At 37.8% G+C, this 17,919-nt stretch overlaps 2 protein-coding genes across 3 annotated transcripts in view; one reads left to right on the plus strand and one right to left on the minus strand.

Moving 5' to 3' along the window:
- Window positions 1-17,919, minus strand: part of LOC149654348 (beta-1,3-galactosyltransferase 1-like) — a 79,138-nt gene that overhangs the window by 13,295 nt on the left and 47,924 nt on the right. For both annotated transcript variants that reach the window (XM_089845826.1, XM_089845825.1), the window contains one exon: window positions 16,837-17,000. In XM_089845826.1, the coding sequence (XP_089701952.1) occupies window positions 16,837-16,866 (30 nt within the window). In that variant the 5' untranslated portion in view covers window positions 16,867-17,000. The remainder of the gene's footprint in view (window positions 1-16,836; window positions 17,001-17,919) is intronic.
- Window positions 13,440-17,919, plus strand: part of LOC149654349 (lachesin-like) — a 30,274-nt gene continuing 25,794 nt past the window's right edge. Inside the window, exon 1 of the mRNA XM_089845828.1 lies at window positions 13,440-14,331. Within this exon, the coding sequence (XP_089701954.1) occupies window positions 14,268-14,331 (64 nt within the window). The 5' untranslated portion in view covers window positions 13,440-14,267. The remainder of the gene's footprint in view (window positions 14,332-17,919) is intronic.

Raw genomic sequence — 17,919 nt, forward strand, 5'->3', positions numbered from 1 at the left:
GTGCTCATGTAACACACCAGACTATTTTATCCATCCATCTCAACTTTTAAAACCAGGGACCCTATTCTCTAACTACATTTGGATCGTTCCTAATCCAAATGATTTGGATTTGGGGTCGATTCATCCCCAAATGACACTAATCGGTATTCTGTAACTCCAAATCCCTTTTCATTTGGTTCAAACCCTATCCAAACATTTGGGCAACCAGGATCTATTTCTATTGGATATGGGATTAAAATTTAGTTCAGCGCACTTTGGGAAGGACCAAAAACATCTTTAGTTAAAAGTACGTACAACAATTAAATCGTAAGTCTCGCGTAAGGACTTGAATGGTTTTCCGTTTCCATTTGTTCTGGGCAATTCCGGAATTTCTCCTTTATTTTCTTCTTTTTTTCTTTCTTGTGGCTGGGAGTTTAATCCCGAAGCAACCTTTAATTTCTAGATATTCAGCACTTTCCCGTTCGCTCTCCGCATCATTGAAATAAGAGAGTCAACTGGCCTCGACTACAGCGGGGAAACATTCTGGATTTTTATGTCCTCATATTATATTATATACAAGTATAGGATGGATACAAGTCTTAAATTTCTTTACTCGCTTTTATAACGACGGAGTTCATTCGTTCCATTTTAGTTAATAATTATACCCAAAAAGGGAAAGAATAAGAAATTTTGGTTTTTGTTACACAGTTATATCATTTTATATAGCATGGTTTCTTCTGATAAGTCTGCCACAATTTGAAGAATGTGTTCATTGTTTCAAATTGAGTTGAATAAACATATTTTAAGCGTCGTACATAAGATACACTATAGCATTGGACATTATCTCTTTGCCCCCTAAAACACCACCTTCCTATTTGGTCGTTTCCTGTCTGGCAACCTTTGCTTCGTAGATTATTGGTGACATACCGAAAATCAGATAATCCCCAACCCGGGGCCAGGGCGCCAAAAAAAAGCACGAGACCATTGTAGGTATATAGGGTTCGCGCGCGCGCTTATTTTCGCGCCTATCTGATGGCACGAGCCACGCCAGAAGTCACGTGGTGATTACTTTATTGGCCAAATAGAAGATCCCCTTACATTGTTCTTCTAGTTAACGTTAAGGTTCAAATCTTTACCGGCTTTGGTCACTCGCCTAGACTATTAAGACATGGATATGATACAATTGAAGGTATACACGTTACTGATGGCCACAATGGCTAGAAGACGACCCATTGAACCAATCCTAACTCATAGCCCTTATCAAACCTAATCCTAAAATAACCTACTCATAACCCAAACCTCACCTCACCCTAAGCTAACCTACTCATAACCCAAACCTCACCTCACCCTAAGCTAACCTACTCATAACCCAAACCTGACCTAACCCTAAGCTAAACTACTCATAACCCAAACCTGACCTAACCCTAAGCTAAACTACTCATAACCCAAACCTGACCTAACCCTAAGCTAAACTACTCATAACCCAAACCTCACATAACCCTAAGCTAACCTACTCATAACGAAAACCTCACCTAACCCTAAATTAACCTACTCATAACCCAAACCTCACCTAACCCTAAGCTAACCTACTCATAACCGAAACCTGACCTAACCCAAAGCTAACCTACTCATAACCGAAACCTGACCTAACCCTAAGCTAACCTACTCATAACCCAAGCCTTACCTAACCCACCAATGACAATGGTGTTGTTAAACCAAGTCCATTTGTGTGAATAGTCCTAGATAAGACTGACATGTACCTTCGTTCTCAATTATCGTTGGACCCTGGGTTGCGCTTCTTTTTGGCGTTTGTGACGGTATATTTGGTCCGGGCTGCCCTAATGTCCGAAACAAGATGTTCAGATAACTTTACTTGATGATGACAACAACGAAATGTTTGCTATAGCGAGATATCAGTAGCGGCCAAGCTGGCCTAAAGCTCGTGGACTTGATTAGAAGATACAGCGCGAGACAGCTAGCTAAGCATGAACCAATGGGGGTTGGGCTTTATCTACGTTACGTAATGGATGCTATATATCGATGACCTCCCTGATAGGATTATTCTACTAGAAAATAGCGGAAATACAACTATATAGACCATAATGCACCGCGCTATCTATCTAGACCCTGCGTGTTTCTTCTTTTTTAGACCGCATTGTATGGGAGAAATTAAGCTTCATATTGTCAAGAGAAAATCAACTGGACCATTTCTTGCAGACAACGGGGAGATAACAGTAGGGCGCGGAGTTGGTCCTAATGTTCGATAAACTGGATTCATGGTCTTCTGATCCTAACTCCTGGTTGATTAACTCTTGATATTGTTCGACTTTCGTCTATACGGAAGGATAAGGGAATAAAGGGTTGCACCGGATGTACAGTTCCGACACAATATTTCCCTCCCAAAATCTATCTCTAGTCACCCGTGATGGCTTGTTTTTACGTCTTCGGGACCCGAGTCCTAGGGACACTTTATAAATTACCGAAAGCCAAATAATGTCGTACGAGATTGAAGCTGGGACCAATTAAAGGCTAAATTATTAACATACGGTTTGAAATAAATAAATAAACCGTTAACTGTTTTCTCATGTTTTAAAGTATTCTGTCATCACTATAGTGTTTAACTTAAAGAATTAACTTATGATAGTAGATATATTAAACGCTTTCTCAAAGCCATAAATTTATAATATAATTCTTTTAAGTAAAAATAATGAAACTGAAGGGATTTCGTAGGATGTTGGAGGGTGGCGTCTCGTGACGCGCGTTTTTGATGACCATCATTTTGACCTTTTATTATTTTAGTTTCATTTTAGCGCGTATGGGGCATTGGCCAAGGCTTAGTGAGAAAGAGACAGAGAAGGCTATGTCGGGGGAAAGAGAGAAGTCCCGCAAGAGCCTCTCAATTATTTCTTATTCAAACCTTTACTCTTGACTGATGACCCGTCCCTTTCCGTTTCGCGCCGCTTTTTCCGGACAGAACGTCCTTTGACCAGAAGTAAATTGTGCCCAATCGTGTCTTGCCTGACCAGGGATTACCATACCATAGCCTAAAAGGTTTTGCGTGGGTATTTGAATTACTTCCAGTGATGAATATTTGTTGGCAATGATGTCACTTGTGCCTCTACGTCGTTGCTAAACCTTTTGAAAAATTACGAGTGCATCTTTGACTATAACTCAAGACAGCCAACCTCTTTTCATCCAAGTAGCACGATCCCTTGATGACAAAGTCGCCAGAACTTTTAGAGGAAAATACCAACATTTTGTCCTTGTAAGCTAAAAGTAACACTCGCTTAAGCTTTTCCAGTTAGGTTAGGGAGATTCTCGAACGATAAAAACCAGAGATACTGTCAAGAGTAAATCACACAAGGAGCGTAAATACTCAAACATACCGACGACACATCCGTCAACGTTTACTTTGGGACTTCTCCTATGATCTGTGTGCCCAATATCGTCATTTACTCTTTGTTAATTCACTCCTGCTTTAGTAAATTCCCTGGCTATCAAATTGCGTGGCAATTTTTCAAAGATATTTAACACAGTCTAAAATTCTGCTCGACTACGATACAGTTTCAAAAGCGCGTACTGACTTCCTGTTATTGGAGATAGTCACTACACCGAAGACGACCGGGCCGTGTTTTCTTTGCACTTTTCAAATTGGCCAGCGCTTGCTCGCTTGCTTGCTTCAAAGACTTATATCGAACGGAAATATGACCAAACGCCCCATCGCCCGAAATTTTGTTGTCGTGTTTACCGTCTAACAGACAATTCCCTAAACTTGGCTCCAAAAGTTTACGCCACTTTTCGTCAACCCGAGGTCAGTAGAACCTAACGCTCATTACAACTCTGGTTACTCTGCTAACCCTAAAGATTAAATTTTGGTCTATGGTTGACGAGGGTAGAAGTACAAGTATTTTCTACCGTTGGTCAAGTTCGTTGGACGTTTCATTGTATTTCATTTAATTTACTTAAACCAGTACAAAACTTTAAATTTCAATTCTCCTTCAAGGGTTTAAGCTTAAAAAAACGAACAAGACACAGAAAAAAAAACGTGTTGACTTTTGATTATAATAATTGTCGTATTTATCACTCTGACAAAAAAAAACGTAACGTTGTCTAAAACAAATTCAATCCTTCAAAACAGCGTCGCAAAGAAAAAAGCAACAAAACAAACCGCAATACGAGACATATCAAATAAAAAACGTATATACAAACGCTTTTTAAACAAATATGGCTTCTTTTTTCTAAACCGGTGATCAATTCTTCGATTGTTCAAGACCTCGAGAAAATACCAAACATATACAGGGTGTTTCTGAAATATGTATGTCAGAAATTAAAGGCGATTTCGAGTCAAAAATGTACAGTTCTATGACGTTTTCCGGTCAGGACCAGCACCGTTTTCAAGTTATCACTTTTGTCCAATTTAGTTTCGTAATTAAATTTAAGAGGGTTATCCTTCAAATACTCCAAAAATGACCCGGATGACAAAATGTCATATCCATGTCCATTTTCCTGATAGACCGTCAGAGACACCCTGTTTATAGTATAAGAGTACCGTAAATCCTTTAGCCGACTGTTAACTTAGCAAGATATGATTTAACTTATGTAAAAAAAACGGGGGGGGGGGTCCAAAAATATATGGGCTGGTCCTTTAGCGCTCGTCTTAAAGTCTAGAGTTCCACCAACATCCAGAGCTTCTCGAACAATCAATTGGAAAAATCTTAAAACTCTTGGGCGAACATTTTAAAATGAGAATATAGCTCCGCGGGCTTTTCTAGGAATGAAAAATAAGATGAAATCAGAGATGAAGAGAGTAAGGAAGGCAGACGCAGGGAAACTTAAGCGTTAAAAGGAGCAATTCCACTCTTCTCTCTCTCTCTCTCTCTCTCTCTCTCTCTCTCCACTCCTTCTTCCATCTTTATCGATTATGGCCCCGGATGAAAATATGTTTACTAGGCTGAGTAATTTTGGAAGCAACCGCGCGGAAGAAAAATATTGAGTAGTTTAGGTTTGGGGAGTTAGTTCTTCATCTTTGCAGTAGCACGCCAACGTTTATTGAAAATTACTTCTGAGATCATCGTCTCTGTAGTCCTTCAGTTTCTTGGTCCGTGCAAAAAACGCCACGCGCCCATTTTCTTTCAATCCTTTTTTATTTTGGACTTAAAGATGGAACGCTCAAAAATACGTTGAAGTATTTTATAAAATCTCTTTCCAAGTAATTCCACTTCCACAGATTTTATGTTTAATTGTTTTTTAAAGGGATTATTAAAGGTTAATTATTAATTAATTTAATCCTCATTAACTTTTTAAGGAGTTAAATTCCACGTTAGTGTTACTGTCTCTTTGGGAAGTGATATCGTGCTCAAAAATATTCCAAAGTATTTTTTAAAATCTCTTTTCGAGTAATTCCACTTCCACAGATTTTATTTTTAATTTTTTTTAAAGGGATTATTAAAGGTTAATCATTAATTAATGTAACTCTGATTAAGGTTTTAAGGCGTTAAATTCAACGTTAGTGTTACTGGTACTGTCCCTTTGAGACGTGGGATCATTAAAAGAATGGATAAAAATAATTAAAAGTGAGTGATCAAGTCGATCCCGAAAACAATAACCTTTGAAAGGTTTCGAGGTTTTTCTTTGCTTGGGATTTATTATCGTTCTGATAATAAAAGGAAAATCCAGACAATAAGTTAAAAAATTCCCAGAAATTAACCCAAAATAACAATTCTCGTGATCTTCTGAAAGATTGAATGCGGTCTATAGTTTCTCCCTATGAAATATTTTCGAATCTATACCTGTACATGATAGCATGTACATATATCATAGAGAGGTTGATATACTTCAGTGTTACGCACTTCTGAGGCAAAATATTTTGTAGGAAACAAAGTATATATATATAGAAGAATTGATCAAGGAAGCTGCGTGCAAGCTCTATACGCTCTGCATTTGGTAATTGTTTCTTCAATAAAGCTTAGAAAGAGCCACCATGCAGTACTTATAGAACGTATCCCGCTCGAGGCTTGTCCATCTAACAACGTTGATTCTAAAAGCCACACGAACTTGAGTCCACCATACTGAATATGCAAGCATTTCTTAGACAACCATAAGTTCATAATATACCCCTAAGTATCTAACATCCTATAACAATCAGAAGTCCCAAGTAGACTTAGAAAAGTTTATAAGATCTTTTCTTGGTGACTTAGATTAGAGGATATAGTTTGAATTCGCCTTAGTTGATTGGACGGATTATTTAGGTCCCGGTTAGAAAAGGCCCTCGGCGCGAAAAAGGGTCGTCTAGCAATTATAGGGTTCTTGCCTCCCTGAAAACCAGCGTAGATTACGAGTGTCGCCGTGCGTGGGACAGCTTTAGCCTGTCCCCTTACCCCTTTTCTCTTCCCCCGATACAATTTAGTCTAGCTCTTACAAAGCAAGGGACACAAACTCCTTTCATGATGCGATAATGGTGACGAATTCCGCGATATTTGCCCATCGATATATCGATTCCTCTACCGCCCTCCTACCACCAAAAAAAGTATAAGTCCTTCAAATTATTTCGAGTAAAAACGCAACATTTTCTTAGAAAGTTTCAAAGAACTAGGCCTAAATTTTTTCGTGCGAATATTGAATTTAGTAGGTACACTTTATAGTACAGGTACTATAGAAGGTACCCTCCTACCACCAAAAAAAGGTGTAAGTCCTTCAAATTATTTCGAGTTAAAACGCAACATTTTCTTAGAAAGTTTCAAAGAACTATGCCTACATTTTTTGTGCGAATATTGAATTTAGTAGGTACACTTTATAGTACAGGTACTATAGAAGGTTAAGAGTCTCTAATCGCTAACACATAATTAATAGAAGAAAAAGAACTACAGAAAGAAGAAAGACACTACAGCCGAAAATACCTTCAGAAAATTAACATTTAATAGCAGCAACTTTGGTCATTGGGGGATGTTTCTGCCCTAACCGAGATATTAATATTTGAAACACAAAGAAGAAACAGAACCAGAGGAAAAGAAATATTGAGGAGAAAGTTAAGTACATTTAAAATAAGACTGATTTCACTAATTAAATATTTTTAGTCGCAGTTAACGAAGATAAATTAACAGCTATTCTGTGAACACGAAGTTTCACCAAAAACCCAGACAATTTTTTACAAGAAAAAATCTGCACGTGCTCACCTCGAGAGTGAACGCCAGCACGTGCGTTGTTACTTGCGCGCGCAAAATATAACTAGGAAGATTGATACCATTTACACCAGGAGGCCAAGCTGTTTAGCACACGAAGTGCAGTACCAAATATAGCCTGGCCTCCTGGTGTAAATGGTATCAATCCCTCTAACTACTCTGAAAACTATGTATATAAACGCGATATATACAACCTTGACTGATATAGATACCAATAAAGACCTTCACTTATCAATAAATAGCATAGAACTATAATTTCCATGGCTGTTTCCAAGAAACCTCTTAAAATACGACGTATTCGTATCCGGTCAACAAGACTTTAAAAGGAATTAGGAAATTAGAAAAGCTGCATGGGATCTTTACAGAGCTATAACAAACAAACTTTTAACGCTCTTTCAATTGAAAATATTGTCTGGGGCCGGCGAGAAAACAACGAAAATACGAAAAGAGAGAGAGAGAAAGGGGCAATTTCGGTATGGTAACGAAAATATAAAGCGTTGCCTCGATCCGCAACATCGCCATCGCAAAATTGGCAATGTTACAAAACACAAAGTAATTGGGTGCGTTTTAAAGGAATTGGCCGGCGTCAGCGCTAGAAACAAACCCCCGAAGATGTAATTTAAATGTTTGTTGTCGTAAAAGGCGAGCTAAGGTTTCCCCTAAACTGGAGAGCCGATAAGAATTCTGGCTGGGCCCAATTATGTGAAACGGAACAGAGAAAGGGTAATAGCAACCATAAGTTAATGATAACACATCCTTAAGTTATAAGCCAGGCGTATATAGGTGAACTAAAAGTCGTAATTGATTTTGATATTAAAAAGGTGCACGGTACATCGGGGCTTAGTATCAACTTATGATTAGACCTTGGCCCTTATCTTAGTTTTCTCATTGGGGTATGGAGTCTTTAATACTATATCGTTTTATTACGTATACAAAACGCTTTTAATGGATTTTTCATTGCCATACACCTGAAACAATAAAGAAGCTTTGTTCGCACACAGTCGCCCAATTATTAAAAAATAAAAACGTTTCAAACACACATTTCGCTTAATTACTCGGACCCTGATTGTCGTAACCACAAAGTATTAGGTATCGCTGGAAAGGGTAGAAATGGGGCTATGACATACTGAAAAGAAATAACCCGTATCTCTCCTAGAACCAGAGTTATGGCCCTTCAAAGTGGTCCGTCGAGATGTTTTTCAAATAAGGCGAAATGAGAGCCTATTAATTCGGTAATTCAAACCTAAGGTGTAATAATACACAATGTTAAATCAAACAGGAAAGGGAAAGGTAACGTGTTTTCGTAGCTTTTTCCATAAACGTTAGTCCTTGGGTTCTATACAGGAAAAGTGTTTTTTTCGATATCTTCGAAAGTAAACGATAAAAAGCGCGCGTATATGTAAGGGAGATAAAATTAGGCTTAGCACGTTACGTATTATAAGGAACTTATCGTTTATTGTTATTACTAATATCACTTATTAAGACGGGAGAGAGAGAGAGAGAGAGAGAGAGAGAGAGAGAGAGAGAGAGAGAGAGAGAGAGAGAGAGAAACAGGGAGAGAAACGAAGGTTATACGCGACGTACGAGAATAATAAAATACGAATCAAACTAAAAGAAAACTTTCCAAGCTTCTCTTATTCCCGCGCAGCTATAGTGCAATGCATCGCGATGTTCGGTGCTAAGCCTCGGTCTTGCTTCTCTCTTAACTCAGACTTTACGCGTCACGAACAAATAAAAACTCTAGCCGCCTTCTCGAGAAGAAACACAAAACTATACGATAATCATTTTTGGTTTCTTATACCCAAGAAACTCTATACGCCAACAAGATAATCAAGACATATGCCGACAAGAGTAAATCAACCCAAGGAGCAAAAAGGTAAATTTGACAATGTCTGAATGATAATCAAATTACCTTACTCCTTTAGAAAGCTGAACACTGATTGTATAACATAATTTAATATTATAAATGTATCCAGGCTTCCAGCCATAACAATGACTCCTATAAGTCCAAAAACCAACCTGCCATTATTTTCAATTTGGTAACAAAATGGCGGGAATAAAGAAGGGTGCAAGGCCCTAATCTTGAGCTGGAATCCTCAGCACGTATCTTTGTAAATTGAAAAAAGAACGGACAAGGAGGAGGGAGATGGGGGAGTGGCTAAGCTATCCCCCTTGAAATGCCCAAAATGCGCGCTTGAAGACCTAACTGCAGATATCCGACAAAGTCATGCCAAGAAACTCAGTTTTCCCGCGACGAGATCCGTAGAGGAGAGACTATACCGCCAATTCGATACCCTTATCCCCAACACTGCCTTCTGTAACTAAATGCAAGAAATCCCTAAAACGGTGGCATGACCGAAGTGGTTGGAATGGTTCTTCCAAACTAGGGACAACCCCTAATCAAGTTGTGAACATTAGAGTATTTTACGGTTGATCCCTTAGCATCTGTTTCTTAACTTCTTAAGGGGCCATCCGTAAAACACCCCAGTGTTCATAACTTGTTTAGGGAGTGCCCATTAAGGTGCCAAAATCACTAATAGAACCGTCCCAATGTCCCTTGCTATTACCGTAACACCAGCCTTCTTACAAACAATTCCACTTCTGTTTTAGGGACGAGTTATGTTAGAGAAGGCAGTGATAGTTGACCACCATTTCCCCCCCCCCAAACAATTTAGGATAGTCCTGACTTTTACTTATGTAAGGAGTCTTGGGTTGCGTTGTTCATGCAGCTTGGGTTGTCGACGTGATCTGAACGCGAGGGGGCTAACAAATCAGGGGTTCTAACGCTCGCGTCCTACCCACACTCCTTCCCGTGATGGGATCCTTTCTAGCGTAACGTTAGACCACGAAAAACCAAAGGCAAAATACCGATTGATGCGTACAGCTTTACTAAAGGGATTATGTAACGATAGTAGTAATATAACAAAATTATATCATAACATTCTCGCAATGAAAAACCCTCGCGTATACCAATACAAAACGCGAAGATAAGCATAATTTATAATGACGTATACATACACCTTCCCTTTAAAAGGTCTTACGAAATAATGTATACGAACCACGAGATTACACGGACGAGCTACTTCGAGACTAGACCTTTAAGGCGGGCGTTGAAATAACGCGATTTTTCCGTCAATAAGTGTTTTTCCAATCTTAAGCTTTTAGCGAGTGGGAAGCGAGGGACAAACGCTTAGAAAAGTTACCTTTAAAAATGATGACGACCCCCCATTAAACCCTAGTAGCTTCTTAATACCGGCTTCCTTTCCATCGGTAAAAGAAATGGATATAAAGATACTTCCACTCAATTTCCGATTTGTTCAGCTATAGTATTCGCTCATCGCTCTTTGTGTGTAAAAAGTACAAAACGTAATTTCGACTATTCGATTCCCGAGAAGTACTCTTTCTCTCTCTCTTTTGAGCATCTTCTGTAACGAAAGGCCTTGCCACTGGAGTCAAAACAACAGTTAACCCTAAATAGTGTTATGTCTGTTAATGTATGCATTAAAAACATACCTTCGATACATGATATATAAAAAGTTACCCCCTGAACAAGTTACGTCATATACATTTATACATTAAGAGCAGTATGAAGTCTTATCTAAGAGAGCTACCGCTCTCTCAGAATTTCAATTTCTATTTTATTTGTACTTATAGTTATATAATTTTGTTAAACACTGTAAATTGTACTACTTGTGAGCAATTACTTGCTCCTCCCTGATTTAAAAGGGATTCACCTATGTGAAAAGTGAATAAATATTCATTCATTCATAGTGTTTCCTGTTCTAAATGACCCCATAAAACCGAGAAAAAATGCTAATTCGATGAACAGGTCTTGTGCATAAAAAACACTTATGATTAATCATAATTTGTTCAGGGGCTGTCTCTTGAGACAAAGTGTCATAAAAGTCAAGGAATTCAATTCTAATGAGCTGCAGAATGGTGATTAATTTAAGTCCTGTTAGTTACAGGAGGCAATGAGGGTCTATAGGTTTAGGGGTCGTTGGTACTCGCAAATGGTATTTGGATGCCTGGCGTTAGATAACTTTGATAGCTCTTTCCCAGTTTTGATTCAATACATATCGATGGACGATACTTTATATAGCTCTATTACTGAAATTCAATAAAAATGGTTTCGTGCACTCGTGTTTAGAATATCTTAATAAGTTATACCATTGTTATTTGATTTCAACGACGATTTCTTTGAAATATCGTATACACTGTGGTTAATATTATACGCCATCTTGTTTAATTCTATCAGCAGGACGGTCATCAAAAACGGAATGTCATTATTTTTGACAATAAAAAAGAATTTGAATATTTTGGGAATTCTCTTCGGACATAACAAAGGAAGGACAAACATATATAAAACCCTATGGGGGATTATATTACGTTCAATTTTACAAATTGAAACAGTCTAATTTCCTAGAGTAACGTTTGTCGGTCTGGATACTGCATGGGCCACTTCGCTTTCCCAGTTCCAAAATAACTATATCTCATTCTTTTGTCTTTATGTTTTTCTTTGGTCTAAAGTAGGTCTAACAAAGATTTTTAAGCACTCCTTTCGATAGACAAACTTGAAAACTATCCGACACCACGGATACATTTTGTTATCATAGTGTTTTAAACAAATGGCGCGCGATATAGAGCTGGGAGGGTTGGCGCCAAATTTCACGCGCCTTACTAGAGTTAAGATACCAAATATCTTATTTAAAAGCAGACGATTTTCTTTATGTATAATGTTTGTCTCTAAACACAGAGACAAAATATATAAAATTTTATGTTTTAGGGGAAAGCTAACATCTAGGCTGAAACCAGCCCATGTTAATCCTACGAGCGCCTGTAGAAATGCTTTACCCGCTGCACTTTAGTGTATCGGGGCAAAGCCACCAATCAGAGGCTTGAAAAAATCATGATATTTAAAATTTTGTGTTTTAGGGGAAAGCCCAATTCTAGGCTGAAACCAGCCCATATTAATCCTACGAGCGCCAGTAAAAATGTTTCACCCGCTGCACTTTAGTTTCTCGGGGCAAAGCCACTAATCAGGGGCCTCAATAAAAAAATTAAGAATTATTATTTTACATAATCTGATTGGCTGAAACCTTTAGCTGTAGTTAGGTAGTTTTAAAAATATTTAAATTTATTTAAAACTAAAGTAGAATATTTAAATCTTATCTATTTAAAAAGATATAAAGAATGGAAGCGAACAAGTACATTTTTAAAAATGCGTGAACCCTTCTTAGCCCTCGCTCCTGACCTTATTTTAATGGCTGAGAGCCTTAGGTCTTTAAGAAGAGCCTTGCGGCGGCAGGTGGGGGAAACGAGAGGGGGGAAGTGAGAATCAAGAAACTGAATAATTGCTCTCTTTCGTACGTAAGGAGAAAGAAAGAGCGGGGCAAGTCTTTTAATGAGTAGTTTATCGATAAAGTCCATCTGCCCCTCCCCCTTACCCTTACTCTGAATTCAGTCCCACCCCCTTCACCTTCACCTTCCATGGAATATATATAGATACTTCAAGCGGAAAAATCCCTTTTCAAAAGTCGCATACTGCCTTCTCAGTAGACACTCACTCGATTCGGAACCTATTTAAGGCTCTGTTCGGATTAAAGGATACATTTTCAAAATTGGTTTGCGAATAAAGTTGGGAGGACTTCAGTATATTATACATTGTGAACCAAGAAAAGGTAAGGACCGTATTATAGTGGGATAGTTCTATGGGGAATTTGATTTTGAGTCTAAAATGTTCTATAATTGTATGAAATTTTTGCCCTCACCAAATTTTAGTTTCAAGTTATGATTGTAAAATATGTTTTAGGGATAACCCCTGAGCACTTTGTCTTTTAGTTTCTTAAGGGGGTGTCCTTAGTGGTGGGGGAAGGGACAAAATGTCACAGAACAATTCAACTCAAAATTGTTGGCCTATAGAACAGTCCCACTATATACTTCGTCCTTTAATTACTAATTAGTAATTATATTTCTTTTATTGAAAAGCGCACTGTATAATAATTTTATTGTAGCTACTAAATGGTTATATCTTTATAGTTGGCAGCCATCTTTGGGGATTCATTAAAAATAGTAGTGAGAAAGCGTTCCAAGTACGTCACATAGTCCAAGGAATCTTATGATAATTTTAAAATTCCCTGAATTTTCCAGGAGTGTTAGTCCGTTTATAATCAAATACGGAATTTGTTCAGAATCAGAAAGCAACGAAGGCGAAACAAAAGTTCAAGTGTGAACGTTATCCAATGAAGCTCTTTAAGACTTTTGGGGGAGGGGGTAGAGATGCATGAAGGAAGACGCGCGGCGTGGACATATATCCCGAACAAACACGTGTGACCGAAGAATTTTCCGCGCTAGATGTCAGCAGCAAACTGCTTAGAAACTAAGAGTATTGATTAGAATAAAAGGGGAGAAATTTTTCTGCTCCGGCAACTACGGAACACGAAACGGGCGAAAGTCGCTCTCTCCGTCTGATGCATGCCCAATCTTACAATATCATACGGTATACGGTATAAACGGGAAGGTCCGGCGTAATCCTTAGGCATTGTCAAAACACACTTCGAACCGAGAACAACGTTCCGAGACAAACCAACCCCCCGCAGCAGACCCCGCCGCTAAGCGTTCAACTAAAACTCATTAAAAACAACACGTTGCCAACAACCACCACCGAAACCCCTTCACGCAAAAATTAATTGTTTCACAACAAAGATTGGTGCACTGAACAATTAACAAAATCTACTTCAATATTACTTGACTGACAACAATACCTTCTCCTTCTCTTCAATCAACTGTTCGATATCTCTTTCGTCTTTTTTAATTAACTCGTCTGCTTAATTTCTCTAAAGCATAGCTTCGCAATCAAGTACAGCAGCGTCCGTAATGTAGCTAGCTACGTTATCCAAATACATTTAACAAGTTTTGAAAAGTTCTATATAGTTAGCTAAGATTGGAGGAAAGTTTTAAGTGCGAACGAGTTTCCAATTTCGAGTGACTTTTAAAAGAGATAAACTTTAAGAAAACCCTTGATCGAGTAATCATCATTATCATTAAAAGAAGTATATAGAAGAAGAGAGAATTCGAGACGGAATCGACGTTTCAAAATTATTCGTCTCTATGCTGTGTTTATCGGATATTGAGATTTTCTCCCTTTTCATAGTCGTCTATGTCACAGGATTACGTAAGTACTTTCTTCATTTGCAAGTACCTTTATCTACCTACTTACAAGTACCGAGGTTCATCTACTGCCTTAGAATATACAGGGTGTTCCAAAACGTGTGGTACAGATAAATGTAGAGTCGAAAAAGTAACTTTTATGACATTTTGTCCAACCTAAGAGGGACACCGTAAACAAGTTATGATTTATTTAAGTGTTTAAAGAAATGCCCTTCCAATTAAATTAGAAATCATTGCCTTTCAGTTTCTTACGTTAATTTTAAGGGATCATCCCTAAAACATAATTTCCAAACTTAACTAATGGTAAAGAGTGTCCTTTGTCCTCAAAATGTCATCCAAGGTTCATTTTCGACTCATCCCATTGTATGTACTTCGCTTAAACCATCATCCCTAGCTTTTTGGAACACCTTGAAGATAATTAAACTACCCTACGCTCTCACTTTTTTTATGGTACGTATAAGAAGTCGGTTGCATTTCTACTTCAAAGAGACTCATCGCTGCCCGCGCTACCTTGAAAACTTTATTTACTTTGTTTGTCCAGTCAAGGCGCGCTCGGGGTTCGCCGTAGATCATAGTGGTATTGGCCAGCGCTATTTGCTTAAATAATACCAGACGAAACGTAATACACAGAGTCAAACAGATACGAGTCTAACATTATTTGCCGACTTCGTAATTCGAAACTTGCCTCCTGCATGCTCAATTCGCCTTGTGAATCTATACTTTCTTACATTCTAAGGTTTTTGTTGGGGTTAAAGATACATAACAAACAACTATATAAGTCAATAGTAATTCCCCAATAAATAAATTAGATTAAAATGTAACTGCAGCCACTATTTCAATTGTAAATAAAAATAAAACTGGCGTTTTTGGAACAAAACAAATAAGAGGTAACCAAAGCTACCAACATTTCTGTTGTTATCCTCAGAAGAATTTTTTCTCGATAAAACTTGTTGAGCGTCAACTTGACACTATTTTAGAGTAACAATAACTTAAAATATAAATAAATACCTTTTAAGTTAAATAATTATTCTTAAAACCAGGGATAGATTTAATTTTAGAAGTAAGAATGGAGAACAGAGTAATCCGGGCGCGCGTCATAGTCCCGGACCCCCTTCCACGGGACGGAGGGGTATGAAAGAAAAGACGGATCATAGCGACAGAGGTAAAAAGGAATTACTTATTTTTTGACGTCCCCGTCAGCAACGTCATCAAAACGTAGTTTAAGTGAGCCAATAAGATGATTTAAAATGTTGGAGGGAGGGACTCTATACTGGGCTATGAGTCGGACTGAAGTAAATACTAACCGTTCTCCATTCCTACTTCTAAAATTAAATCTATCCCTGTTAAAACTTAATTCACATTATAAAATATTATTTTTGATGAAATAAAACTATAACCGTGTCGCTGCAGTTACATATTGGTAAGGTATAACTTATTGGGTTAATTATTAACTTAGTCTTGTAAGCTTTAATGTCGAGCTAAGGTTGATGGATAAGGTACAATCCACTAGAGTAAGATTGTCTGATGCGAGTTCCTACTGCCCAAAATCCTCTAAAGTTTATAGCAACATTGGGTTAACCAAGTTTGAGCTAAGTTGCTGCCTCATCCGCAAATCTGACACCTAGTTTCCGAATTTCAAACACCTTCCTCGCTATAGAATCATGGCATCCGCTTATAGCGACACCGGAATTCTCGGTTTCCCTGTGAACTTACCGTTGTTCCGCAGTCCTCTTAATCGGACCCAAAATTAATTCGGTTGGATTAGTATATGCATGCGACTAGACGTTTGAGAATTTCAACAATTTCTAACACACATTAGAGTAATAAACACCGTTAATATTTCATAGGGGAGATTCATTTCATAGGCAAGGATGCATTATTTTGGATAGGCGGCCATTTTGAGGGTTTAAAAATGCCATACAGAAAACATACCAATCTAAAATTATTCACGATGCCATGTTCATAAACTTTGACTTATTTCTGTATGGTTTGGATTTGATTTTGGATTCTTTTCAATGCCATAGAATGGTTTTTCAAATTTCGTAAATTGGAGGATTCATTATAGTTGAATATTACTTGGATAGGCGGCCATTTTGAGGGTTTAAAACTGGCATACAGAAAACAAACTAATCTAAAATTATTAACGATGTCATGTTATAAACTTTGACTTGTTTAAATTTGGACGGTCATTTTGAGGCTTTAAAATGTAATTCAATTAATATTGCTAACTTCTTAATTACTTTGAAATCAATTTCGTGTTCTGGATGGATCCCCTATACCTTGTAAGTACTCCGTATGTCCCTGGGACCCCTTGGGACGCTATTTTTTTAAAAATATAAACGATACGAGTTCCTTCAATCCACTTTTGAAAAAAAAGAAAATACACACAAAATATTGTTGTCTTTCCTTTTAAAAAATACGAAGTAGGGAATGGTTTGTTACTTTAGAGTATTGGAATTGGTGTCCCAAAGTACATACATACGATATCAAAACAGATCAAGTTACTTACCCTTTTAAGTACGCTTAAAGAAGATATCATGTGTATACGTAGTGTATCAAGATAGAACCTAATCCCAAGTTGATTCCTTTGCTTTTAACTTTCATCTTCTTCTTTTTCAACTCTCTGGCGACGGTCACCGTCCGTGCTTTTAAGTTAATGCTATTACGTTTGACCTGTGGGCATCAAAAAATAAAAGATGTTTGTTTTAAATCCAAGATATTTCAAAAAATACATCCAAGACAAATACAATTAAAGTGGGAAATTAATTCTTAATATTCTAGAAGCTAGTAGTCGTTGTATCAACAGCAAATACAAATAAATGAGAGTGTTCATGTTAGTTACATTTACCAAAACCACAGAAATACGAAACATAATCTCCTCGAAGCAAAAATGTCTTCACAAATGGTCAAAATATTTTCGTCTTTTAGAGTAAAATTAAAAGCAGATATTAAAGTAATTTTAAAGTATACTAGAGCGTTGATTGGCCTCTTGCTAAAGAAGCAAGTGTAGTAAATGAGAAAGACATCATGACTTAGAAGAGGGTTGGTGTAGGTCGCAATACTGGGAATACACTAAAATCAAAGGATATCATTAACCTACCACGTGCATAGCTCTGTTGACTTACAACTGCCTTTGATCGTATAGTATCCGTTCCCTCGACACGTAATGAATTATGATAAAAATAAGCAATGTGTCGTACAAGGAGCTAGGTCAAACGTTTTGTATCGCTATTACAATATGGAGATTAGTAGTCGGGGACATAATTCGTCGCTCTTCTTTCGTCTGCTAAAATAACCTTTCCCTCTCTCTCTTGGGTTGCTTGGCCGTTGGCTAAACGATGTACGGCGTCGAGACAATTAATGATTCGCGTTTGTCGGTACTTGTTGGCGACGAAAACGCCGAGAGCGTTCTGTCATGTTGAATAAAAGATTAACGCGCCCTCTCACATCACACCCCGAGCAGAGGGTCCTTGTTTTGGGAAACGCTATCCTAAACATAGAGATATAACTAGGGAGAGGAAAGCGTTTCAACGTCAGTACTTTATATGGCTACTTTTACCGCAACCTATTTGCTCTTGTCTCTAAGTTGCAC

The sequence above is a fragment of the Phalangium opilio genome, unplaced genomic scaffold, assembly GCF_054372755.1.
Source record: "Phalangium opilio isolate 3A_F unplaced genomic scaffold, DU_Popi_V2 ptg000079l_1, whole genome shotgun sequence".
Taxonomy (NCBI): domain Eukaryota; kingdom Metazoa; phylum Arthropoda; class Arachnida; order Opiliones; family Phalangiidae; genus Phalangium; species Phalangium opilio.